Source organism: Hyperolius riggenbachi, chromosome 3, assembly GCF_040937935.1.
Source record: "Hyperolius riggenbachi isolate aHypRig1 chromosome 3, aHypRig1.pri, whole genome shotgun sequence".
In the NCBI taxonomy this organism is placed as follows: domain Eukaryota; kingdom Metazoa; phylum Chordata; class Amphibia; order Anura; family Hyperoliidae; genus Hyperolius; species Hyperolius riggenbachi.
Window position 1 is genome coordinate 50,571,132 of NC_090648.1, and position 22,528 is coordinate 50,593,659.

A 22,528-nucleotide genomic window follows, 5' to 3' on the forward strand; every position below is an offset into this window, starting at 1 on the left:
GTGCCGTGAGACAGCAGGACAGCCCCCCCAACCCGGGACAGTCCCGCAGGATCCGGGACACTTAGGGGGCCTGTACATGCATTTTAAATTTTATAATTTTTCACTATAGTGGTCCTTTTAACCTTCTGCCGCCCGCGTCACGCCAGTAGGCGTGGCCGCGGCGGCAGCCCCAGGACCGCCTAACGCCAATTGGCGTAAAGTCCTGGGGCTCTATTTTGCATGAGATCGCGCGCATGGTGCGCGCGCATCTCATGCACGGAGGGCGGAGCTCCGCCCCGCCTTCAGTCTCCGAGCGCCTATTGCCGCTCGGGAGACTGTTAGACGGCGATCACGCCGTCTATTTACTTGGTGCAGCGCTGCGATGGGGGACAAGAGAGCGATCGGCTCTCATAGGCAGAAGCCTATGACAGCCGATCGCCATAATTGGCCGGCTGTGGGGAGGGAGGGAGCGAGGGAATACATTTAAAGAAACAGGGGTTTTTAGAAAAAAAAAAAAAACAATAATATTTATTTAAAGAAAAATAAACATGGGGGAGCGATCAGATCCCACCAACAGAGAGCTCTGTTGGTGGGGAGAAAAGGGGGGGGGGAATCACTTGTGTGCTGAGTTGTGCGGCCCTGCAGCTTGGCCTTAAAGCTGCAGTGGCCAATTTTGCTAAAAATGGCCTGGTCACTAAGGGGGTTTAGCCCTGCAGTCCTCAAGTGGTTAAAGCAAGTTTGAAGCCATTGTAAAAATAAAAAAAAAACAGATACTCACCTAAGGAGAGGGAAGGCTCTAGATCCTATAGAGCCATCCCGTTCTCCTCCCAGTGTCCTCCTTATTCCCTCGCAGGCTCCTCAGTTTGAATCTCCTGCTGCGGGAGACTTCGGCAGTCTTTAGAAGCACTCGGGCTCAGGAAGACCGGCGGCTCTGTACTGCGTGCGCGTGAGTCCCCAAGAGAGGGCGCTCGCGCATGGGCAGTACGGAGCAACCCGTCTTCAGAAGCCTGAGTGCTTCCAACGACAGCTGAAATCTCCAGCAGCAGGAGATTCAAAAGGAGGAGCCTGTGGAGGAACACCGGGAGCGGGACAAAACGGGAACGCTCTATAGGACCCAGAGCCTTCCCTCTCGTTAGGTGAGTATGTTTTTTATTTTAAAAATTCGCTTCAGACTCCCTTTAAGTACATGCATAACAATACACTTAAAGGGTGAAGATATATGTTAGTTCATGTCTTACTAGCAATGCGGTCCTTGATTGCTGACAGAGCACTGGCCCCGGTGACAATCGATTGGCGACAGGCTATTCGGGCTGCACCGAGTGACACAATGAAAGGAAGTGGTCCTGTTCAAGCCAGAGAAGTAAGGCCTCATTTCCGGTGCAATAGTCTCCGCCTCCAAGCACATGTCTGTAAAACAAGAAGAATGCTGATTGCTGAGAATACTGAACATCGCTCTGTTACTTCTCAAACTCACAAAGCAAGGAGACAATCATTTACTTTCCAAACTTATTTTGGATGGAGGAAAGGGAAACATAGGTGATGTTAAGACGAAGGACTAGTACAAGCGTTGATCAGAGAATGCAAATTTCTGCCCAAAGAAGTGACCTTGGCTAAATACAAGCCTGAACTGAAAGGGATATGGTGGCGGCCATATTTTTTGCCTTTTAATTAATACCTGGTGTCTGGCTGTCCTGCTGATCCACTGCCTCTAATACTTTTAGCCATAGACCCTGAACAAGCATCCAACAGATCAGGTGTTTCTGACATTATTTTTGGTGTATATGCAGAGCTTCTGTATGGGTTCAAGGTGCGTATGCAGTTTCTGGGGGGGCTCAGCGCATCTCTGATCGGAGGCCATTCGGAGGCGGCCTGGTGATGCGCTGATCCACCTTTTGCGCAATTTTCAATTTTCGATTGTACTTGGTAGCGCACCCAGGCTATGCATATGCATAGGTTAGGATTTAGTTAGTGTTATGTCCCCTCCCATATGAGGATGACTTCTTCGCAGTGGGAGGGACGAGTACTTAACAAGTTGCATGCAAGCTGTTACAGGAAACCAACATCCTCCAGTGGTAGACAGGTCATGTGTATGCTCAGTGTGTATTTTATCCCACAAGTGGGGCTTGCACTCTCTTGCAGGTAGGCACTTGTCTGTTTTTAAGTAGCGCTGTTCATTTCTTTGCCATGTTTCTGACATTATTGTCTGATCTGACAAGGTTAGGTGCATGCTGGTTTCTGGTGTGATTCACACACTGCTGCAGCCAAAGAGATCAGCAGGACAGCCCAGCAACTTGTATTGTTTAACCATTTTAGCCGCCTGGACGTGATTGTCACGTCCAGGCGGCTGCTGTTGCGCTGCTGTGCGATGCCCCCCCCATTAACCTGGAGATCAATGAATGGGAACATTCATTGATCTAAGTCCCCATTACAAAGACTGACAGCTTCTTATAAAAAGCCACCGTCTTTCTGACCCCCCCCCCAAAAAAAAAAAAAATCATCCTCATACTCCCTGTAAGCGCAATTCTCGCTTGCAGGATGGAAATTTAAAAAAAATCTCTGGCCAAACATCTTGTGGCCAAATAGTAAAACTGCATGTACATACATTTTTTTCACATTAAACATAATAAATTACAATTACAATGAACTTTTTACCCCCCACACCCACAAAATACCCAAATACATTTTTTAACTAAAAAAAATAAAAAAAATTACAGTTTGAAAAAAAAAACATAAATAGTTGCCTAAGGGTCTAAACTTTTTTAATATGCATGTCAAGAGATTATATTACTAATATTTTTTAAATTATAAGCTTGTAAATAGGGATGGACGCAAAACATGCACCTTTATTTCCAAATAAAATATTAGCGCTATACATTGTGATAGGGACATAATTTAAATGGTGTAAAAGTCGGGACAAATGGGCAAATAAAATGAGTTTTAATCCTGGTAGCATGTATTATTTTAAAGCTATAGTGGCCGAAAACTGAGAAATAATGCATTTTTTACATTTTTTCTTAATTTTCCTGTTAAAATGCATTTAGAAAAAAATAATTCTTAGCAAAATGTACCACCCAAGGAAAGCCTACCGGTAATTGGTGGCGGAAAAAAAAAGATATAAATCAATTCATTGTGATAAGTAGTGATAAAGTTAAAGTTAGTATGAATGGGAGGTGAAAATTGCTCGGATGCATAAGATGAAAAACGACTGAGGGCTGAAATGGTTAAAAGGAAATTAAAGTGGCAGCCTTCAAATACTTCTCCCTTTAGTTGCCCTTTACGCTCCTGACGTTGACTCATTGTCACTTCCATTTCTAATCTTGGCATTTTCCTCACATTTTTCATTCATCATCACTAGAAAAGGTTTATTGGGGATCCAAATCTGTGCACATGAAGTGGAAGGGAAATGAAGATTTTATTTTACATATTTATTTCCTTTTACACAATGCACATTACCTGGCTGTCCTGATGATCCTCAGCCTCTAATAATTTAAGCCATAGACCCTGAACAAGCATGCAGATCAGGTGCTCTGACTGAAGTCTGGCTGGATTAGTCGCTTGCTTGTTTCACGTGTGTGATTCAGAAACTACTGCAGCCAAAAAGATCCCTCAATAATATTCCTAAAGTACCTCTGAACCTCTTTATAATAATCATACTTTAAATGCTGATTTATTTGTGGTGCTGTGACATATGTCACACCACCATCCTCACCTTTCAGCGCCCCCTGTGCCCCCCACTCTCCTTAGCCAAAATATTCGACTTGAGCAGAATGTCGATGATAGGCAGGGAGGAAGTGTCAGTACTTCCTCCTCTCTGTCCATCCTTAGTCCCGCCCCCTCCACTCGCCTCTAATGGTTCCTAGGTGCTGTTACAGTACACAGCATGCTGGAGAGCTGTGCTGTGTGCGGTCTTGTGGTAAACAAGCCAGAGTGTTCAGTGAAAGGGTTGATACTACTATTAAAACTCAAATACTTCTCAAATCTTAGCAAGTATTAACTCAAATATTCTTCTAGAATCCAGTTTCTCAGCTAAAATTAACAGTCTAACTCAAACTTCTTCTATATCGATATAGACCTTGTTCACCCCAGGTGACTACAATTTCAGGTGATTACCTCTTGAAGCTCATCAAGAGAATGCCAAGAGTGTGCAAAGCAGTAATCAAAGCAAAAGGTGGCTACTTTGAAGAGCCTAGAATATGACATATTTTCAGTTTCGCACTTTATGGTTATGTAATATACTTCCACATGTGTTAGTTCATAGTTTGGATGCCTTCAGTGTGAATCTACAATGTTCATAGTCATGAAAATAAAGAAAGCTCTTTGCATGAGAAGATGTGTTCAAACTTTTGGTCTGTACTGTATATACAGTGGTTTGCAAAAGTATTCAGCCCCCTTGAAGTTTTCCACATTTTGTCATATTACTGCCACAAACATGAATCAATTTTATTGGAATTCCACGTGAAAGACCAAAACAAAGTGGTGTACACGTGAGAAGTGGAACGAAAATCATACATTATTCCAAACATGTTTTACAAATCAATAACTGCAAAGTGGGGTGTGCGTAATTATTCAGCCCCCTGAGTCAATACATTTTAGAACCACCTTTCCTGCAATTACAGCTGCCAGTCTTTTAGGGTATGTCTCTACCAGCCTTGCACATCTAGAGAATGAAATCCTTGCCCATTCTTCTTTGCAAAACAGCTCCAGCTCAGTCAGATTAGATGGACAGCGTTTGTGAACAGCAGTTTTCAGATCTTGCCACAGATTCTCGATTGGATTTAGATCTGTATTTTGACTGGGCCATTCTAACACATAGATATGTTTTGTTTTAAACCATTCCATTGTTGCCCTGGCTTTATGTTTAGGGTCGTTGTCCTGCTGGAAGGTGAAACTCTGCCCCAGTCTCAAGTCTTTTGCAGACTCCAAGAGGTTTTCTTCCAAGATTGCCCTGTATTTGGCTCCATCCATCTTCCCATCAACTCTGAAGAGATGCACCCCCCGAGCATGATGCTGCCACCACCATATTTGACAGTGGGGATGGTGTGTTCAGAGTGAAGTGCAGTGTTAGTTTTCCGTTTCACATAGCGTTTTCTATTTTGGCCAAAAAGTTCCATTTTGGTCTCATCTGACCAGAGCACCTTCTTCCACAAGTTTGCTGTGTCCCCCACATGGCTTGCGGTAAACTGCAAACGGGACTTCTTATGCTTTTCTGTTAACAATGGCTTTCTTCTTGACACTCTTCCATAAAGGCCAACTTTGTGCAGTGCACAACTAATAGTTGTCCTATGGACATATTCCCCCACCTGAGCTGTAGATCTCTGCAGCTCATCCAGAGTCACCATGGGCCTCTTGACTGCATTTCTGATCAGCACTCTCCTTGTACGGTCTGTGAGTTTAGGTGGATGGCCTTGTCTTTGTAGGTTTACAGTTGTGCCATACTCCTTCCATTTCTCAATGATCGCTTGAATAGTGCTCTGTGGAATGTTCAAGGCTTTGGAAATATTTTTGTAGCCTAAGTCTGCTTTAAATTTCTCAATAACTTTATCCCTGACCTGTCTGGTGTGTTCTTTGGACTTCATGGTGTTGTTGCTCCCAATATTCTCTTAGACAACCTCTGAGGCCATCACAGAGCAGCTGTATTTGTACTGACATTAGATTACACACAGATGCACTCTATTTAGTCATTAGCACTCATCAGGCAATGTCTATGGGCAACTGGCTGCACTCAGACCAAAGGGGGCCGAATAATTATGCACACCCCACTTTGCAGTTATTTATTTGTAAAAAATGTTTGGAATCATGTATGATTTTCGTTCCACTTCTCACATGTACACCACTTTGTATTGGTCTTTCACGTGGAATTCCAATAAAATTGATTCAGGTTTGTGGAAGTAATATGACAAAATGTGGAAAACTTCAGGGGGGCCGAATACTTTTGCAAACCACTGTATGGTCACAAAAAAATCAGTCGACTAAAAGAACGAGAAGGAGGATATTGACTACATTGTATCAACGTGTCATACCTTCATTGTTATCCCATGAAAAGATATACGGTGATAAAATATTTACAAAAATGTGAGAAGTGTTATCACTTTTTCAAGATACTGTAACAGGCGATGTGTTTTTTATTTTGTGGATAACAGCTTGTATGTCCTATGAGTAAGTCAGTATGAAATCTTTCTACATGTGTAGGGTCATGTGTTCTATCAAAAAAAAGGAATACATTAATAAAATTAAAGAGAAGTTAGAAAAAAAAATCTATCGCCTCAATATCCAACCCAGCAGGACACAAACTATGATTTGTTGATGTTCATTTACCCTACAATGCACGATACATACAAGCCATAGAAATAAATAATGCTATACACAGAACAGCCACAGGAGGGCACTAGCACTCTTTTAATATAACAATGCACAGTACACACGACCTGGTTTTATTTTATATTTGGTTTTACCTGTTTCAGTGATGTTTTTAACTCTGATTTCAGTTGAGTTCATTTTGAAGCACAGCTTCTCTGTGAAAGATTAAATAAACATAGAATTAAAGAGGAACTCCAGTGAAAATAATGTAATAAAAAAAGAGTTTCATTTTAACAATAATGATGTATAAATGATTTAGTTAGCGTTTGGCTTTTGTAAAAGCTTTCCTCTCCCTGATTTACATTCTGACATTTATCACATGGTGACATTTTTACTGCTGGCAGGTGATGTCAGTGGAAGTAGCCGCTGCTTGCTTTTTTTGGCAGTTGGAAACAGCTGTAAGCAGCTATTTCCCACAATGCAATGAGGTTCACAGACAGGAAACTGCCAGGACAAAGGTCCTCACAGTTTCCTGAGGGAGGGGTTTTACCACAATATCAGCCATACTGACCCCCCTGATGATCCATTTGTGAAAAGGAATAGATTTCTTATGTAAAAGGAGGTATCAGCTACTGATTGGGATGAAGTTAAATTCTTGGTCACTGTTTCTCTTTAGGCTCATCATATGCAGCTAAACTTCAAGAGACCCTGTAACAACATTATTAGTCGTATTTCTTCTATCCTATAAGTTCCTAAACTTGTTCTAATGTGCTCTGGCTTACATCTGCCTTTTCTAGTTACACTATCTCTGTAATATATCTAATCTTTTCTTTGTCAAACTTTGTTGGCCCAGAGAGGAATGTGCTGCCTCTGCTGTGATAGGAAGAAGTTATGCACACCTCCTCCACGCTCCCCGCAGGCTCTGTGTGCTTTGTTTATCCCTCACAGACAGATCTCTGCTCTCAGTTTTCTGAGTTTGTGAGGCTGAGGGGGGAAGGAGCTGCTGCCTGTCACCTGCTAATCCCAGACTGGAGTGCAGATAATTCACAATGTAATAAAAACTTGTACTATACTGTAACATGATATATATATATATATATATATATATATATATATATATATATATATATATATATATATATATATATATATATATATATATATATATATATATATATATATACAGAGCCGGGACAAGGTCCTTCAGCACCCAAGGCTGAGACAGCACAGTGCGCCCCTCCATCCCTGCCACCCCAGCCATCACACACTAATTGCTATTAGACTAAGAGGTTCCCCAGGGCCCCCAACATCCCCAACACCTTAATCTCTAGTTATCTGGCTTGCAGTCACTGCTATGTATGCCCTTTTCTTATTTCTTTGTGCTTCAAACACAATTGGAAATGACAGCTGAATGAATTGTGCGCCCCCTCCGACACTGCGCCCTGAGGCTGGAGCCTCTTCAGCCTCTGCCTCGGCCCGGCCCTGTATATATATATATATATATATATATATATATATATATATATATATATATATATATACACATACATCACTCCCTGGTTAGCGGACATGTTTTTTGTTGTAAACACTGCCTAAAAGTGGCGATTAAAAGCCAGGATTGCGGCGGGGAGCGGCAGAAATGGCGAAGAGGGACCCAGGAGATCACAGTGACTCCATTAGTATGTTTTTTATTGTACAAATTGGACAGTACAGATTCTCTTTAAAGTGTACCCGAAATGTAGGGAAAAAAAGAATACATATTTGAGGCTTCCTCCAGCCCCATTCAGGTTCATCAGTCCCTCCCCCAGACCCACCGGATCAGCCCCGCCATTGCAAATTTGCAATTTTCCAAATCTCTCCTTGCACACCTGAAAAATTAAGTGCTGGGGGGACGTGGGTTTTTGCGAAATTGGACTGGAAAAGTCAAACTTCAGACAGAACTCTGATACCTTTTTCCTTGTTAGATGTGCAGGTTGTTTCATTCAAATATTTCCAGAGCAGCTGTTCAGTTTGTTTTGTTTCCTCTGTAAAATGTTTGAAGCTAACTCTCAGGAGGACATCATGATCCACGACCACACTGCCTTCCCTAAGACAGAGAAAAAAATGAGTTAATAAAATGATGGTGAAACATGCATGAGATACTGTAAAGTGTTGGCACAATATTATCCCACCACAGTCACCAACTGAATATTATCCCACCGCTGCCACCAACAAAACATTTTATTTGTTTGTCAACATAAATATGATACGCTATATGATGCTACCATTGGAACTCCATTATCTGTTCACATTAGGAAAATGTGTAATTTGGGTATTATGCTGGGTACACACGATGAGATTTCCCTTTCGATTTGCGGATCGATTCGATTAAATCAAATATGTTCGATTGGATTTCGATCGTTTTTTTCATGATAGGTATGCAAAATTGACGGAAAAAACGATCGAAATCCAATCGAACATGTTTGATTTAATCGAATCGATCCGCAAATCGAACGGGAAATCTCATCGTGTGTACCCAGCATAAGGTAACCGACATAACAACCATACAATGTACTGTATAACAAGATTACCAACTTGAAGAACTGCACAGAACTCACCTGACAGAATTGATTCTCACACCTTCGAAATTGGGAAGTCGGAGTCTATAAAAATCTGTCATCTGAAAAAAAGAGCATAGAAGATTAACATGTGTGCATTGTGTTGACTGAAAGCCCTAAAGTTAACCTAAACTTTTGCACAGGACAGAGGGAAAATGGAGAGAAATCTATCCTGTATGTATTTAGAGTGTTTAGCCTGTCTAATTACCCCTCATTTGTGTCCAAACACAAGTTGTAATTAGGCCCCATAGCTGTGTCAGCTGACAGCCACAGCAGAGAGGCTAATTTAAAAGCACAGGATGCTAACCCTCTGTCTGCTTCCATGAAAACAGGAAGTAAAAACATTGTAGATTTATTGCAGGATTTGTATTAGTCGTAGCAAAGAAATGTTTTTCTTTAAAAAGACTGTATTGTTAAAATCGCACAAAAGTAAACATACCAGTGCGTTAGGGGACATCTCCTATTCCCCTCTGTCACAATTTTGCCGCTCCTCGCCGCATTAAAAGTGGTTAAAAACAGTTTTAAAAAGTTTGTTTATAAACAAACAAAATGGCCACCAAAACAGGAAGTAGGTTGATGTACAGTATGTCCACACATAGAAAATACATCCATACACAAGCAGGCTGTATACACCCTTCCTTTTGAATCTCGAGATCATTTGTGTGTTTCTTTCCCCCTGCAGCTATCTTCCACTGAAGTGTCAGGCTGTTTCTTCCTGCAGAGTGCAGACAGCTCTGCCGTATGTAATTCCTCAGTTTGTGAAAGCCCAGCCAGCTCAGAGGAGGATTTATCCAGCTTGTAAAAGATAATAGAGCAGAGAGAAGCTGCTCTAATCTAAATAACACACAGGCAGTGTGCAGAGAGGGGCCTGGATGGGGGAGATGCATCACAGAACCACAACACTGAAGAACTTGGCAGCCTTCCAGACACCGGCTGACAAGTCTGACAAGAGAGAGATAAGTTGATTTATTACAGAGACTGTTATAGTAGAAAGTGCTGCAGTAAGCCAGAACACATTAGAATAGCTTTTGGAACTTGTAGGATGATAAAAAACAGGATGCAATTTTTGTTACGGAGTCTCTTTAAAGGTTATTATGCAGTTGCGTATCTTTTAGAGCGAAGAGGAACTTCTGAGTTCAGGTCCGCTTTAAAGGGAACCTTAAGTGATATGTGACATGGTGAGACTGACACGTGTATGTACGGTGGCAAGCATACAAATACCTATTATGTGTTTTTTTCTCTTTCTCTGCCTGAAAGAGTTAATATTCAGCTATGCACCTGACAGGGTCTCTCCAGTCGGGATCCAGTTGGGCTATAGCATCACTCACTGATAAGGAAGGGCAGAGAACTGGGCTTCTGAGAGCAGGGGATAGATAAAAATAACTCAACAGTTAATATATTGTAGCCCTCTGAGACACAGGACAGACTATGTCATTGAGCTGAGACAAAACAATGACTCTACGTTTATCAGTTTTCAAACAAAACATAGAACTGTGAGCAGTCTTTTTTTTAGGAGTAGGAGGATAGATACAATTGTTTGTTATATGTTTATTATCACTAAATGTTCAGGTTAATGAAGCAAATAAAGAATACTTGTTGATTACATTATTGTCATTATTATCTCCGCTTACCTCTTTAAGAAATCTGTTCTGGAATGTTTGGTACTGTGGGGAATGTTCATCAGTCAGTGAGGAGGTAAAATTCAGGTTCTCTATGTGAACTGTGACTATCAGTATGGTGCTGACTGCATCTGGAGAGAGGCATGCAAAGTACAAGTGGTCAGTTACAAGAGATAGTCTATTAGACTGAAGACAATAAGATGCTATGTATTAATAATAAGCCCCGCCCCTCAGAGTAGTTTTTCTAGTATGGTTATCAGAGAAACAATGCAACAATTCTGATTTAAGAACCTTAACCTCTTCCGGACCGAATAGTTGGAATCTAAATCCTACTGGTGGCGCGTGGCTCTGAAAGGACATAGATTCCAACTAATTCCTCGTTATTTGCGCCGCTGTTCCATCGCTGCACCTGCTTGTTCTGCTGTCTCAGTGACAGCAGAGCTTTCAACTCTGAGTCAGGAGCTAATTTTATTGGCTCCTGACCCCATGATTACTGTGAGCCAATCACAGTAATTACAGCTCACAATAGGGAAATGATGGCGTTGGCCCTTAAAGGGACCCAGAGAGGATCAAAAAAAGCTTTATACATACCTGGGGCTTCCTCCAGCCCCATACGCACAGATCGCTCCCACGCCGCCGTCCTCTGCTGCCTGGATCCGCCGGTACCGGGTCCCGTCATTGCCGCGAGTCGGCCAGTCGGACGCGGCCGATTCTCCGCATCACACGGAGCTCCCTCTATATAAGTACGCATGAGGCTGCCTACTGCGCAGCCGCATGCGTACAGGTATGGAAGGAGCCCCTGTGATGCGGACAATTGGCCGCGTCCGCCGGAAGTGACGGGCCCGGTACCGGCGGTTCCAGGAAGCGGAGGATGGCAGCGTGGGAGCGATCCAGGCTTATGGGGCTGGAAGAAGCCACAGGTATGTATAAAAGCTTTTTCTATTTTACCAACACATTCCTCTCTGGTTCCCTTTAAAGAGAAACTCCAACCTAGAATTGATCTTTATCCCAATCAGTAGCTGATACCCCCTTTTACATGAGAAATATAATGATTTTCACAAACAGACCATCAGGGGGCGCTGTATGACTGATTTTGTGCTGAAACCCCTCCCACAAGAAGCTCTGAGTACCGCGGTACTCTGGGCAAACTGCCACAATGTAACAATGTTCACAGACAGGAATTAGCTGTTTACAGCTGTCTCTAACAGCCAAAACAGCGAGGAGCAGCTACATAACCTGCCCACAGTAAAAATGTCACCATGTAATACATGTCAGAATGTGAATCTGGGAGAGGAAAGATTTTACAATGAGCAAACACTGACTAAATCATTTATACATAATTATGGTAAAAAATGAAGCACTTTTTTTACTACATTATTTTCACTGGAGTTCCTCTTTAAAGGCTATCTGAGGTGAGACATAAAATCTAGCTTTAATTACCTCAGGCTTCTTCCAGCCTCTAGAAGTCACAAGTGTCCCTCGCCGCAGTTTACCGTTCTCTAATGGACGCAGAAGACGCTGACCCATTGGGGATCGGCGATACTGCAGAGGCTGCCAGCGGGACCGCGAGTAGACTGGAGCTAGCGAGGGACACACGTGACCTCTAGGGGCTGGAAGAAGCCCCAGGTAAGTAAAGCTAACTTTTATGTCTCACCTCATACCTTTTAAGAGGCAGAAGCGTCCAGTCCCAAAAGGGTTAAAATGGTCGCCTGGCTTCAAGATGGGTATATATGTGAGAAAGCCAAGGTGATATTTTTAGGATGAAGTAGAGACTCATAGGTCTCTCTGTGGGCTACAAGATCTCTGTAGGGTAACACCCAAATCTATATGTCTTTGCCATTGCCAAAGCAGTATTAATGAGGGGCTATGCCGAGAATCCAGTGTGTGTAAAGCAACCCTTGACCCCTCTTGGCCACTCAGCCAGCAATCAACCTTGGTAATCACTTCTGCCAACTGAAGGAAAAGAGCATTGCTGTCTACACTAACCCTGTCCTCCACATGATATCACACCCACATTGCTCCACCCCCTGTATAAGAGCAGAACACGTTGTTAGACCACTGCTTCTGTCAGCCTCAGCCCAGCCATGTTGCCTGAGGTACTCAATAAGGGTTGTGGGGAGGCGCCCAAGATGTAGGTACTAGCTCAATATAAAAAATAATAAAATGAGTTTTTCCACCTCTATTGAAGACTCACTAGGATGGATAATAGGGAGTCTTTATAAAAAATACGGTTATACTGTTGACAACGCATTTCATGGGACGCAGCCTGCTTCCTCAGGTCAATAAACAGAAAACCTTAAATACTACATGTGCAGTGTGGGGGCTCATAGAAAGCATAGAGGTGCCGATCTCCACTACATTGGGACCTGTTCCACTAGTAGAGAAGACCATAGGAAGAGATCGACCACCCGGTTCCAGAGCAGGCCGGAGACCGAGCGGGAATGGTCTAAATTTCCCACACGCGCATATGGTGGTTGCAGGATTGCAACCCATCCTTGTGATCACTCAATTGTCCACAAAATTGAACTTTCAGGGCTTTAAAGATACTGTACTGGTGGGCTCCTCGTCTTCCTTCTCTCAACAGAAAAAAAGGGAACTCAGTTTCAAAGAACAGAGAACCCACTACACTACATGTTGCCTGAGGAACCAGGTACTGATCCTTGATGGTTGACAATGCCTCGTAAATGTGTACCAGGCTTTACTCATGGCCCCTCTGATTCATCATTTCACTATATGAGCAACTAGTTGAAGGGGAACTAAACTAAAAGAAAAAGCTTTGACAATATTGCACCCCACAGCATTATACACAGAAAATACAACAATACTACCAATAACTAGCCCTCCACCAAAAAGTTTGATAAGTGGGTTACCTAGTGTGATGTCATTCTGGATGAACATGCATTTGGATCCATACAGGTAAGTGTGACAGGGACAATTCACACCGTCACAGGGTCCTGCGGAAGAACACGGGGGAGGGTTACACAGTATCTGTGAGAACATGATAAGGATTACAGCAGAGTCAGATTTATACATTTGTCCCCTAGTAGGCCAATATGCTTGTGTGCCATCATTACATATGGAGTCCCCATTCCCATAGCAACTCTCTTCCTTGTGTAACAGCTTGTCACATGGAGCAACAGCCATGTGCAGAATTTAACCATCAAATCACCCCCCATTCTGGCTCGCACCAAGGGCGCCATGCCTGCACCCCTCTAGATACGCCACTGAAAATGCATAACTAGCATTCCACTGTCAGATATTCTACTGGTCATCAATGTTGGCCATACACTTAAAGAATTCTATCCAATGGGGCAAAACAATTGAATCCTTTTTGAAAGGAATTGATTCAGCGAGGAAACGATTCCTACCATATACTGCCTTTGATTTTCAACAGATTACAGCAGAGAATCCATTGAAAATTAATTGAACTGCAGCATTGCACTGTGTCAATGCAAAGCAACTCTATGGGCTGTCGTTCAACCGATGCTGCTACATGCCCATGCACTTATCAATTTTACCCTTCGATTCCTGGCAGATTCAGTCGCTGTGTTGGGAATTGATTCCCCCAAAATGTCCATTCGATCCACTTTCAAAAGATTTTGACCAAAGCATCAATCGGACAGGATAAAAGATCTAGGTCAATTAGGGGCGGAACAGCAGCATCGGTTGATCGTTTCCTCTCTGAATCTATTCATCAAACCATACCTTCAAGAGAAACTCCGACCAAGAATTGAACTTTATCCCAATCAGTAGCTGACACCCCCCCTTTTACATGAGAAATCTATTCCTTTTCACAAACAGACCATCAGGGGGTGCTGTATGACTGATATTGTGGTGAAACCCCTCCCACAAGAAACTCTGCGTACCGTGCTACTCCTGGCAGTTTCCTGTCTGTGAACCTTGTTGCATTGTGGGAAATAGCTGTTTACAGCTGTTTCCAACTGCCAGAAAAACATGCAGCAGCTACATCACCTGCCAACAGTAAAAATGTCACCATGTAATAAATGTCAGAATGTAAATCAGGGATTTAAAAGATTTTACAATGGGCAAACACTGACTAAATCGTTTATACATAATTATTGTAAAAATGAAACACTTTTTTTTAATTACATTATTTTCACTGGAGTTCCTCTTTAAGGTAAGAGTGGGTAAAGTTTTGCCAGGGTAAAAAAATCTATGAATTCAATGTCCTCTCGTACAAAGTGCATCCAGGTTAGACATGCCTACAGGGTCCGCACAACTTCCTCATATACCCCCCTTTGAGGATTTGGTGCTCTTCGGTATTTTTCAAACCCAACCCTCAATATCAACAAAACAGACACAATAGAACATGGTACATATGAATAATCTGAACATGAAAACGTACCTTTGGTGGCATTTGAGGCAACCTGGGTGGTCTGCTTAGATGGAGCTGAAGAGAGCATAGCTGAACTTCTTTTCTCTGTGGTTGGCAGTGTTGTTCCAGTTAATTTGCTTTGGTAAGTATTTGTTTTCTCTGTTCCTGGGGTTGTTGTAATATTAGCAAGCTGTGTTGTGGTTGTAAAGTTGTTGTTGGTTGTAGTAGTAGTGTTTGGTCTGGCTGTTTCAGAAGACTCTGCAGTCCATGTACTATGGCTACTGGTTGTTTTCATGGTTTCATTGTTGTTTTCTGTCACGTTTGTTAATCCCTCTGTTTGTGTGGCTGCTGTACCAGAGTTCAGTTGTTTTGTTGTATCTGTAGATGTGGACACAAGTGATTCCTCAGTACCTGAGTTTGTTGAACCTGTGTCAGTCTTTTCTGTGGTTGCACCCTCAGATGTGCCACTGTTCATGCTTCTAGTTGCAGATGTTGGTGTCGTTAAAGTACCTATTGATTTTGAAGTTTTTGATGTTGTTGAGGTTAAAATTGTTGTTGTTCTGCTCTTTGTAATTGTTTCTGTCAATTGGCTAGCTGTTATGTGAGATGTTTCAGGCTTTGTCTGATTCTTAGTGTCTGGATAGTCTGTTGTATAACTAACTGTATAGTGTGACACTTTTGCTGTACTTGGCTGTGAGGTTGTTGCTGGTCCTGTCTTGTGGCTGTCTGTAGAGACCATTGTAGAAGATGCTTGGCTACCACTGGCTGGGGTATCTGTTGCATCAACAAATGGTGGTGGTGATTCTGTCAAAGGCGCAGTATTGGTCTCTGAGATTGAAACTATAGCTTTAGATGTTGCCTTACTATCTGTAAAGGTTGACCTCAGTGTATGGCTGACAGGGGTTTTTGACAGTGCTGATGTGGGAGGAGCTAGACTAGTTATCGCAGATGTTAAAGTGTGTAAGGTATTATTTGATGTTGATTGGTGGGGAGTGGTAGGCATAGTGTGTAAGGTATTATTTGGTGTTGATTGATGGGGAGTGGTAAGCGTTGTGTGTAAGGTATTATTTGATGATGATTGATGGGGAATGGTAGGCGTTGTGTGTAAGGTATTATTTGGTGTTGATTGGTGGGGAGTGGTAGGCATAGTGTGTACGGTATTATTTGGTGTTGATTGGTGGGGAGTAGTAGGCATAGTGTGTAAGGTATTATTTGATGATAATTGGTGGTGAGTGGTATGAATAGTGTGCACAGTACTATTTAATGTTGATTGGTGGTAAATGGTAGGCGTAGTGTGCACTGTATTATTTGATGTTGATTGGTGGGCAGTGGTAGGCGGTGTGTGTAAGGTATTAATTGATGTTGGTTGGTGGGGAGAGGTAGGCATAGTGTGCACGGTATTATTTGATGATGATTGGTGGGGAGTGGTAGGCGTAGTGTGTACGGTATTATTTGATGATGATTGGTGGGCAGTGTTAGGCATAGTGTGCAAGGTATTATTTAATGATGATTGGTGGGGAGTGGTAGGCATAGTGTATAAGGTATTATTTGATGTTGATTGATGGGGAGTGGTAGCCATAGTGTGTAAGGTATTATTTGATGTTGATTGGTGGGGGGTGGTAGGTGTAGTGTGTAAGCTAATATTTGATGATGATTGGTGGGGAGTGGTTGGCATAGTGTGCACAGTATTATTTGATGTTGATTGGTGGGGAGTGGTAAGCGTAGTGTGTACAGTATTATTTGATGTTGATTGGTGGGGAGTGGTAGCCATAGTTTGTAAGGTATTATTTGATGTTGATTGGTGGGGAGTGGTAGGTGTAGTGTGTAATGTATTGTTTGATGATGATTGGTGGGGAGTGGTAGGCATAGTGTGCAAGGAATTATTTGATGATGATTGCTGGGGAGTGATAGGCGTAGTGTGTAAGGTATTATTTGATGATGATTGGTGGGCAGTGGTAGGCGTTGTGTGTAAGGTATTAATTGATGTTGGTTGGTGGGGAGTGGTAGGCATAGTGTGCACGGTATTATTTGATGATGATTGGTGGGGAGTGGTAGGCATAGTGTGCACAGAATTATTTGATGTTGATTGGTGGGGAGTGGTAGCCATAGTTTGTAAGGTATTATTTGATGTTGATTGGTGGTAAGTGGTAAGCGTAGCGTGTACGGTATTATTTGATGATGATTGGTGGGGAGTGGTAGCCATAGTGTGTACGGTATTATTTGATGTTGATTGGTGGGGAGTGGTAAGCGTAGTGTGTACACTATAATTTGATGTTAATTGGTGGGGAGTGGTAAACGTAGTGTGTAAGGTATTATTTGATGTTGATTGGTGGGGAGTGGTAGGTGTGGTGTGTAAGCTATTATTTGATGATGATTGGTGTGGAGTGGTAGGCATAGTGTGCACGGTATTATTTGATGATGATTGGTGAGGAGTGGTAGGCATAGTGTGCACGGTATTATTTGATGATGATTGGTGGGGAGTGGTAGGCATAGTGTGCACGGTATTATTTGATGATGATTGGTGGGGAGTGGTAGGCATAGTGTGCACGGTATGATTTGATGATGATTGGTGGGGAGTGGTAGGTGTAGTGTGTACGGTATTATTTGATGTTGATTGGTGGGGAGTGGTAGGCATAGTGTGCACGGTATTATTTGATGATGATTGGTGGGGAGTGGTAAGCGTAGTGTGTACAGTATAATTTGATGTTAATTGGTGGGGAGTGGTAAACGTAGTGTGTAAGGTATTATTTGATGTTGATTGGTGGGGAGTGGTAGGTGTGGTGTGTAAGCTATTATTTGATGATGATTGGTGAGGAGTGGTAGGCATAGTGTGCACGGTATTATTTGATGATGATTGGTGGGGAGTGGTAGGCATAGTGTGCACGGTATTATTTGATGTTGATTGGAGGGGAATGGTAAGCGTAGTGTGTACAGTATAATTTGATGTTAATTGGTGGGGAGTGGTTAACGTAGTGTGTAAGGTATTATTTGATGTTGATTGGTGGGGAGTGGTAGGTGTGGTGTGTAAGCTATTATTTGATGATGATTGGTGTGGAGTGGTAGGCATAGTGTGCACGGTATTATTTGATGATGATTGGTGGGGAGTGGTAGCCAAAGTGTGCACGGTATTATTTGATGATGATTGGTGGGGAGTGGTAGGCATAGTGTGCACGGTATTATTTGATGATGATTGGTGGGGAGTGGTAGGTGTAGTGTGTACCGTATTATTTGATGTTGATTGGTGGGGAGTGGTAGGCATAGTGTGCACGGTATTATTTGATGATGATTGGTGGGGAGTTGTAGCCATAGTGTGCACGGTATTATTTGATGATGATTGGTGGGGAGTGGTAGGCATAGTGTGCACAGTTTTATTTGATGATGATTGGTGGGGAGTGGTAGGTGTAGTGTGTACGGTATTATTTGATGTTGATTGGTGGGGAGTGGTAGGCATAGTGTGCACGGTATTATTTGATGATGATTGGTGGTGAGTGGTAGCCATAGTGTGCACGGTATTATCTGATGATGATTGGTGGGGAGTGGTAGGCATAGTGTGCACGGTATTATTTGATAATGATTGGTGGGGAGTGGTAGGTGTAGTGTGTACGGTATTATTTGATGTTGATTGGTGGGGAGTGGTAGGCATAGTGTGCACAGTATTATTTGATGTTGATTGGTGGGGTGTGGTAGCCATAGTGCGTAAGGTATTATTTGATGATGATTGGTGGGGAGTGGTAGTCATAGTGTGCACAGTATTATTTGATGATGATTGGTGGGGAGTGGTAGGCATAGTGTGCACGGTATTATTTGATGTTGATTGGTGGGGAGTGGTAGGCATAGTGTGTAAGGTATTATTTGATGATGATTGGTGGGGAGTGGTAGTCATAGTGTGCACAGTATTATTTGATGATGATTGGAGGGGAGTGGTAGGCATAGTGTGTACGGTATTATTTGATGATGATTGGTGGGGAGTCGTAGATATAGTGTGCACATTATTATTTGATGATGATTGGTGGGGAGTGGTAAGCATAGTGTGTAAGGTATTATTTGATGTTGATTGGTGGGGAGTGGTAGTCATAGTGTATAAGGTATTATTTGATGATGATTGGTGGGGAGTGGTAGGCATAGTGTGTAAGGTATTATTTGATGATGATTGGTGGGGAGTGGTAGCCATAGTGTGTAAGGTATTATTTGATGATGATTGGTGGGGAGTGGTAGGCATAGTGTGCACGGTATTATTTGATGATGATTGGTGGGGAGTGGTAGGCATAGTTTGTAAGGTATTATTTGATGTTGATTGGTGGGGAGTGGTATGTGTGGTGTGTAAGCTATTATTTGATGATGATTGGTGTGGAGTGGTAGGCATAGTGTGCACGGTGTTATTTGATGATGATTGGTGGGGAGTGGTAGGCATAGTGTGCATGGTATTATTTGATGATGATTGCTGGGGAGTGGTAGGCGTAGTGTGCACGGTATTATTTGATGATGATTGGTGGGGAGTGGTAGGCATAGTATGTACGGTATTATTTGATGATGTTTGGTGGGGAGTGGTAGGCATAGTGTGCACGGTATTATTTGATGATGATTGGTGGGGAGTGGTAGGCATAGTGTGCACGGTATTTTTTGATGTTGATTGGTGGGGAGTGGTAGGTGTAGTGTGTACGGTATTATTTGATGTTGATTGGTGGGGAGTGGTAGGTGTAGTGTGTACGGTATTATTTGATGTTGATTGGTGGGGAGTGGTAGCCATAGTTTGTAAGGTATTATTAGATGTTGATTGGTGGGGAGTGGTAGGTGTAGTGTGTAAGCTATTATTTGGTGAAGATTGGTGGGAAGTGGTAGGCATAGTTTGTAAGGTATTATTTGATGATGATTGGTGGGGGGTGGTAGGCGTAGTGTATAAGGTATTATTTGATGATGATTGGTGGGTAGAGGTAGGCATAGTGTGCACGGTATTATTTGATGTTGATTGGTGGGGAGTGGTAGGCGTAGTGTGTAAGATATTATTTGATGTTGATTGGGGGGGAGTGGTAGGCATAGTGTGCACAGTATTATTTGATGTTGATTGGTGGGGTGTGGTAGCCATAGTGTGTAAGGTATTGTTCGATGATGATTGGTGGGGAGTGGTAGCCATAGTGTGTAAGGTATTATTTGATGATGATTGGTGGGGAGTGGTAGTCATAGTGTGCACAGTATTATTTGATGATGATTGGTGGGGAGTGGTAGGCATAGTGTGCACGGTATTATTTGATGTTGATTGGTGGGGAGTGGTAGGCATAGTGAGTAAGGTATTATTTGATGTTGATTGGTGGGGAGTGGTAGGCATAGTGAGTAAGGTATTATTTGATGTTGATTGGTGGGGAGTGGTAGGCATACTGTGCACAGTATTATTTGATGATGATTGGTGGGGAGTGGTAGACATAGTGTGTAAGGTATTATTTGATGATGATTGGTGGGGAGTGGTAGGCATAGTGAGTAAGGTATTATTTGATGTTGATTGGTGGGGAGTGGTAGGCATACTGTGCACAGTATTATTTGATGATGATTGGTGGGGAGTGGTAGACATAGTGTGTAAGGTATTATTTGATGATGATTGGTGGGGAGTGGTAGGCATAGTGTGCCCAGTATTATTTGATGAAGATTGGTGGGGAGTGGTAGGCATAGTTTGTAAGGTATTATTTGAGGATGATTGGTGGGAAGTCGTAGATATAGTGTGCACATTATTATTTGATGATGATTGGTGGGGAGTGGTAGGCATAGTGTGTAAGGTATTATTTGATGACGATTGGTGGGGAGTGGTAGGCATAGTGAGTAAGGTATTATTTGATGTTGATTGGTGGGGAGTGGTAGGCATAGTGTGCACGATATTATTTGATGATGATTGGTGGGGAGTCGTAGATATAGTGTGCACATTATTATTTGATGATGATTGGTGGGGAGTGGTAGGCATAGTGTGTAAGGTATTATTTGATGATGATTGGTGGGGAGTGGTAGGCATAGTGAGTAAGGTATTACTTGATGTTGATTGGTGGGGAGTGGTAGGCATACTGTGCACAGTATTATTTGATGATGATTGGTGGGGAGTGGTAGACATAGTGTGTAAGGTATTATTTGATGATGATTGGTGGGGAGTGGTAGGCATAGTGTGCCCAGTATTATTTGATGAAGATTGGTGGGGAGTGGTAGGCATAGTTTGTAAGGTATTATTTGAGGATGATTGGTGGGAAGTCGTAGATATAGTGTGCACATTATTATTTGATGATGATTGGTGGGGAGTGGTAGGCATAGTGTGTAAGGTATTATTTGATGACGATTGGTGGGGAGTGGTAGGCATAGTGAGTAAGGTATTATTTGATGTTGATTGGTGGGGAGTGGTAGGCATACTGTGCACAGTATTATTTGATGATGATTGGTGGGGAGTGGTAGGCATAGTGTGTAAGGTATTATTTGATGATGATTGGTGGGGAGTGGTAGGCATAGTGTGTAAGGTATTATTTGATGTTGATTGCTGGGGAGTGGTAGGCATAGTTTGTAAGGTATTATTTGATGATGATTGGTAGGGAGTGGTAGGCATAGTGTGCCCAGTATTATTTGATGATGATTGGTGGGGAGTGGTAGGCATAGTGTGTAAGGTATTATTTGATGATGATTGGTGGGGAGTGGTAGGCATAGTGTGTAAGGTATTATTTAATGATGATAGGTTGGGAGTGGTAGCCATAGTGTGTAAGGTATTATTTGATGATGATTGGTGGGGAGTGGTAGGTATAGTGTGCCCAGTATTATTTGATGATGATTGGTGGGGAGTGGTAGGCATAGTGTGCACGGTATTATTTGATGTTGATTGGTGGGGAGTGGTAGGCGTAGTGTGCACAGTATTATTTGATGATGATTGGTGAGGAGTGGTAGGCATAGTGTGTAAGGTATTATTTGATGTTGATTGGTAAGAAGTGGTAGCCATAGTGTGTAAGATATTATTTGATGATGATTGGTGGAGAGTGGTAGGCGTAGTGTGTATGGTATTATTTGATGTTGATTGGTGGGGAGTGGTAGGCATAGTGTGCACGGTATTATTTGATGATGATTGGTGGGAAGTAGTAGGCATAGTGTGCACGGTATTATTTGATGATGATTGGTGGGGAGTGGTAGGCATAGTGTGTACAGTATTATTTGATGTTGATTGGTGGGGAGTGGTAGCCATAGTGTGTAAGGTATTATTTGATGTTGATTGGTGGGGAGTGGTAGGCATAGTGTGTAAGGTATGATTTGATGATGATTGGTGGAGAGTGGTAGGCATAGTGTGCACAGTATTATTTGATGTTGATTGGTGGGGAGTGGTAGGCATAGTGTGTAAGGTATTATTTGATGTTGATTGCTGGAGAGTGGTAGTCATAGTGTATAAGGTATTATTTGATGTTGATTGGTGGGGAGTGGTAGGCATAGTGTGTAAGGTATTATTTGATGATGATTGGTGGGGAGTGGTAGGCATAGTGTATAAGGTATTATTTGATGTTGATTGGTGGGGAGTGGTAGGCATAGTGTGTAAGGTATTATTTGATGGTGATCGGTGGGAAGTGGTAGGCATAGTGTGTAAGGTATTATTTGATGTTGATTGCTGGGGAGTGGTAGTCATAGTGTATAAGGTATTATTTGATGTTGATTGGTGGGGAGTGGTAGTCATAGTGTGTAAGGTATTATTTGATGAT

At 42.4% G+C, this 22,528-nt stretch overlaps 2 protein-coding genes across 2 annotated transcripts in view; both read right to left on the bottom strand.

The window, feature by feature from the left end:
* The window catches only part of LOC137560957 (mucin-3A-like), a 46,151-nt gene extending 39,664 nt beyond the window's left edge, over positions 1–6,487 (bottom strand). Inside the window, exons 1-2 of the mRNA XM_068272144.1 lie at positions 6,432–6,487; positions 1,218–1,386 (exon numbers count right to left, since the gene is read on the bottom strand). Coding sequence (XP_068128245.1) covers positions 1,218–1,386; positions 6,432–6,474 — 212 coding nt within the window. The 5' untranslated portion in view covers positions 6,475–6,487. The remainder of the gene's footprint in view (positions 1–1,217; positions 1,387–6,431) is intronic.
* A 1,712-nt stretch (positions 6,488–8,199) lies between these two features.
* LOC137562097 (uncharacterized) lies at positions 8,200–15,899 on the bottom strand. The gene is made up of 5 exons (XM_068273434.1): positions 14,859–15,899; positions 13,363–13,446; positions 10,505–10,623; positions 8,874–8,935; positions 8,200–8,362 (listed from the first exon to the last, which is right to left on the bottom strand). Exons 1-5 carry the CDS (start codon positions 15,829–15,831, stop codon positions 8,200–8,202), a joined length of 1,401 nt encoding a protein of 466 aa, XP_068129535.1. The 5' UTR covers positions 15,832–15,899.
* Between the last annotated feature and the right edge of the window lie 6,629 nt (positions 15,900–22,528).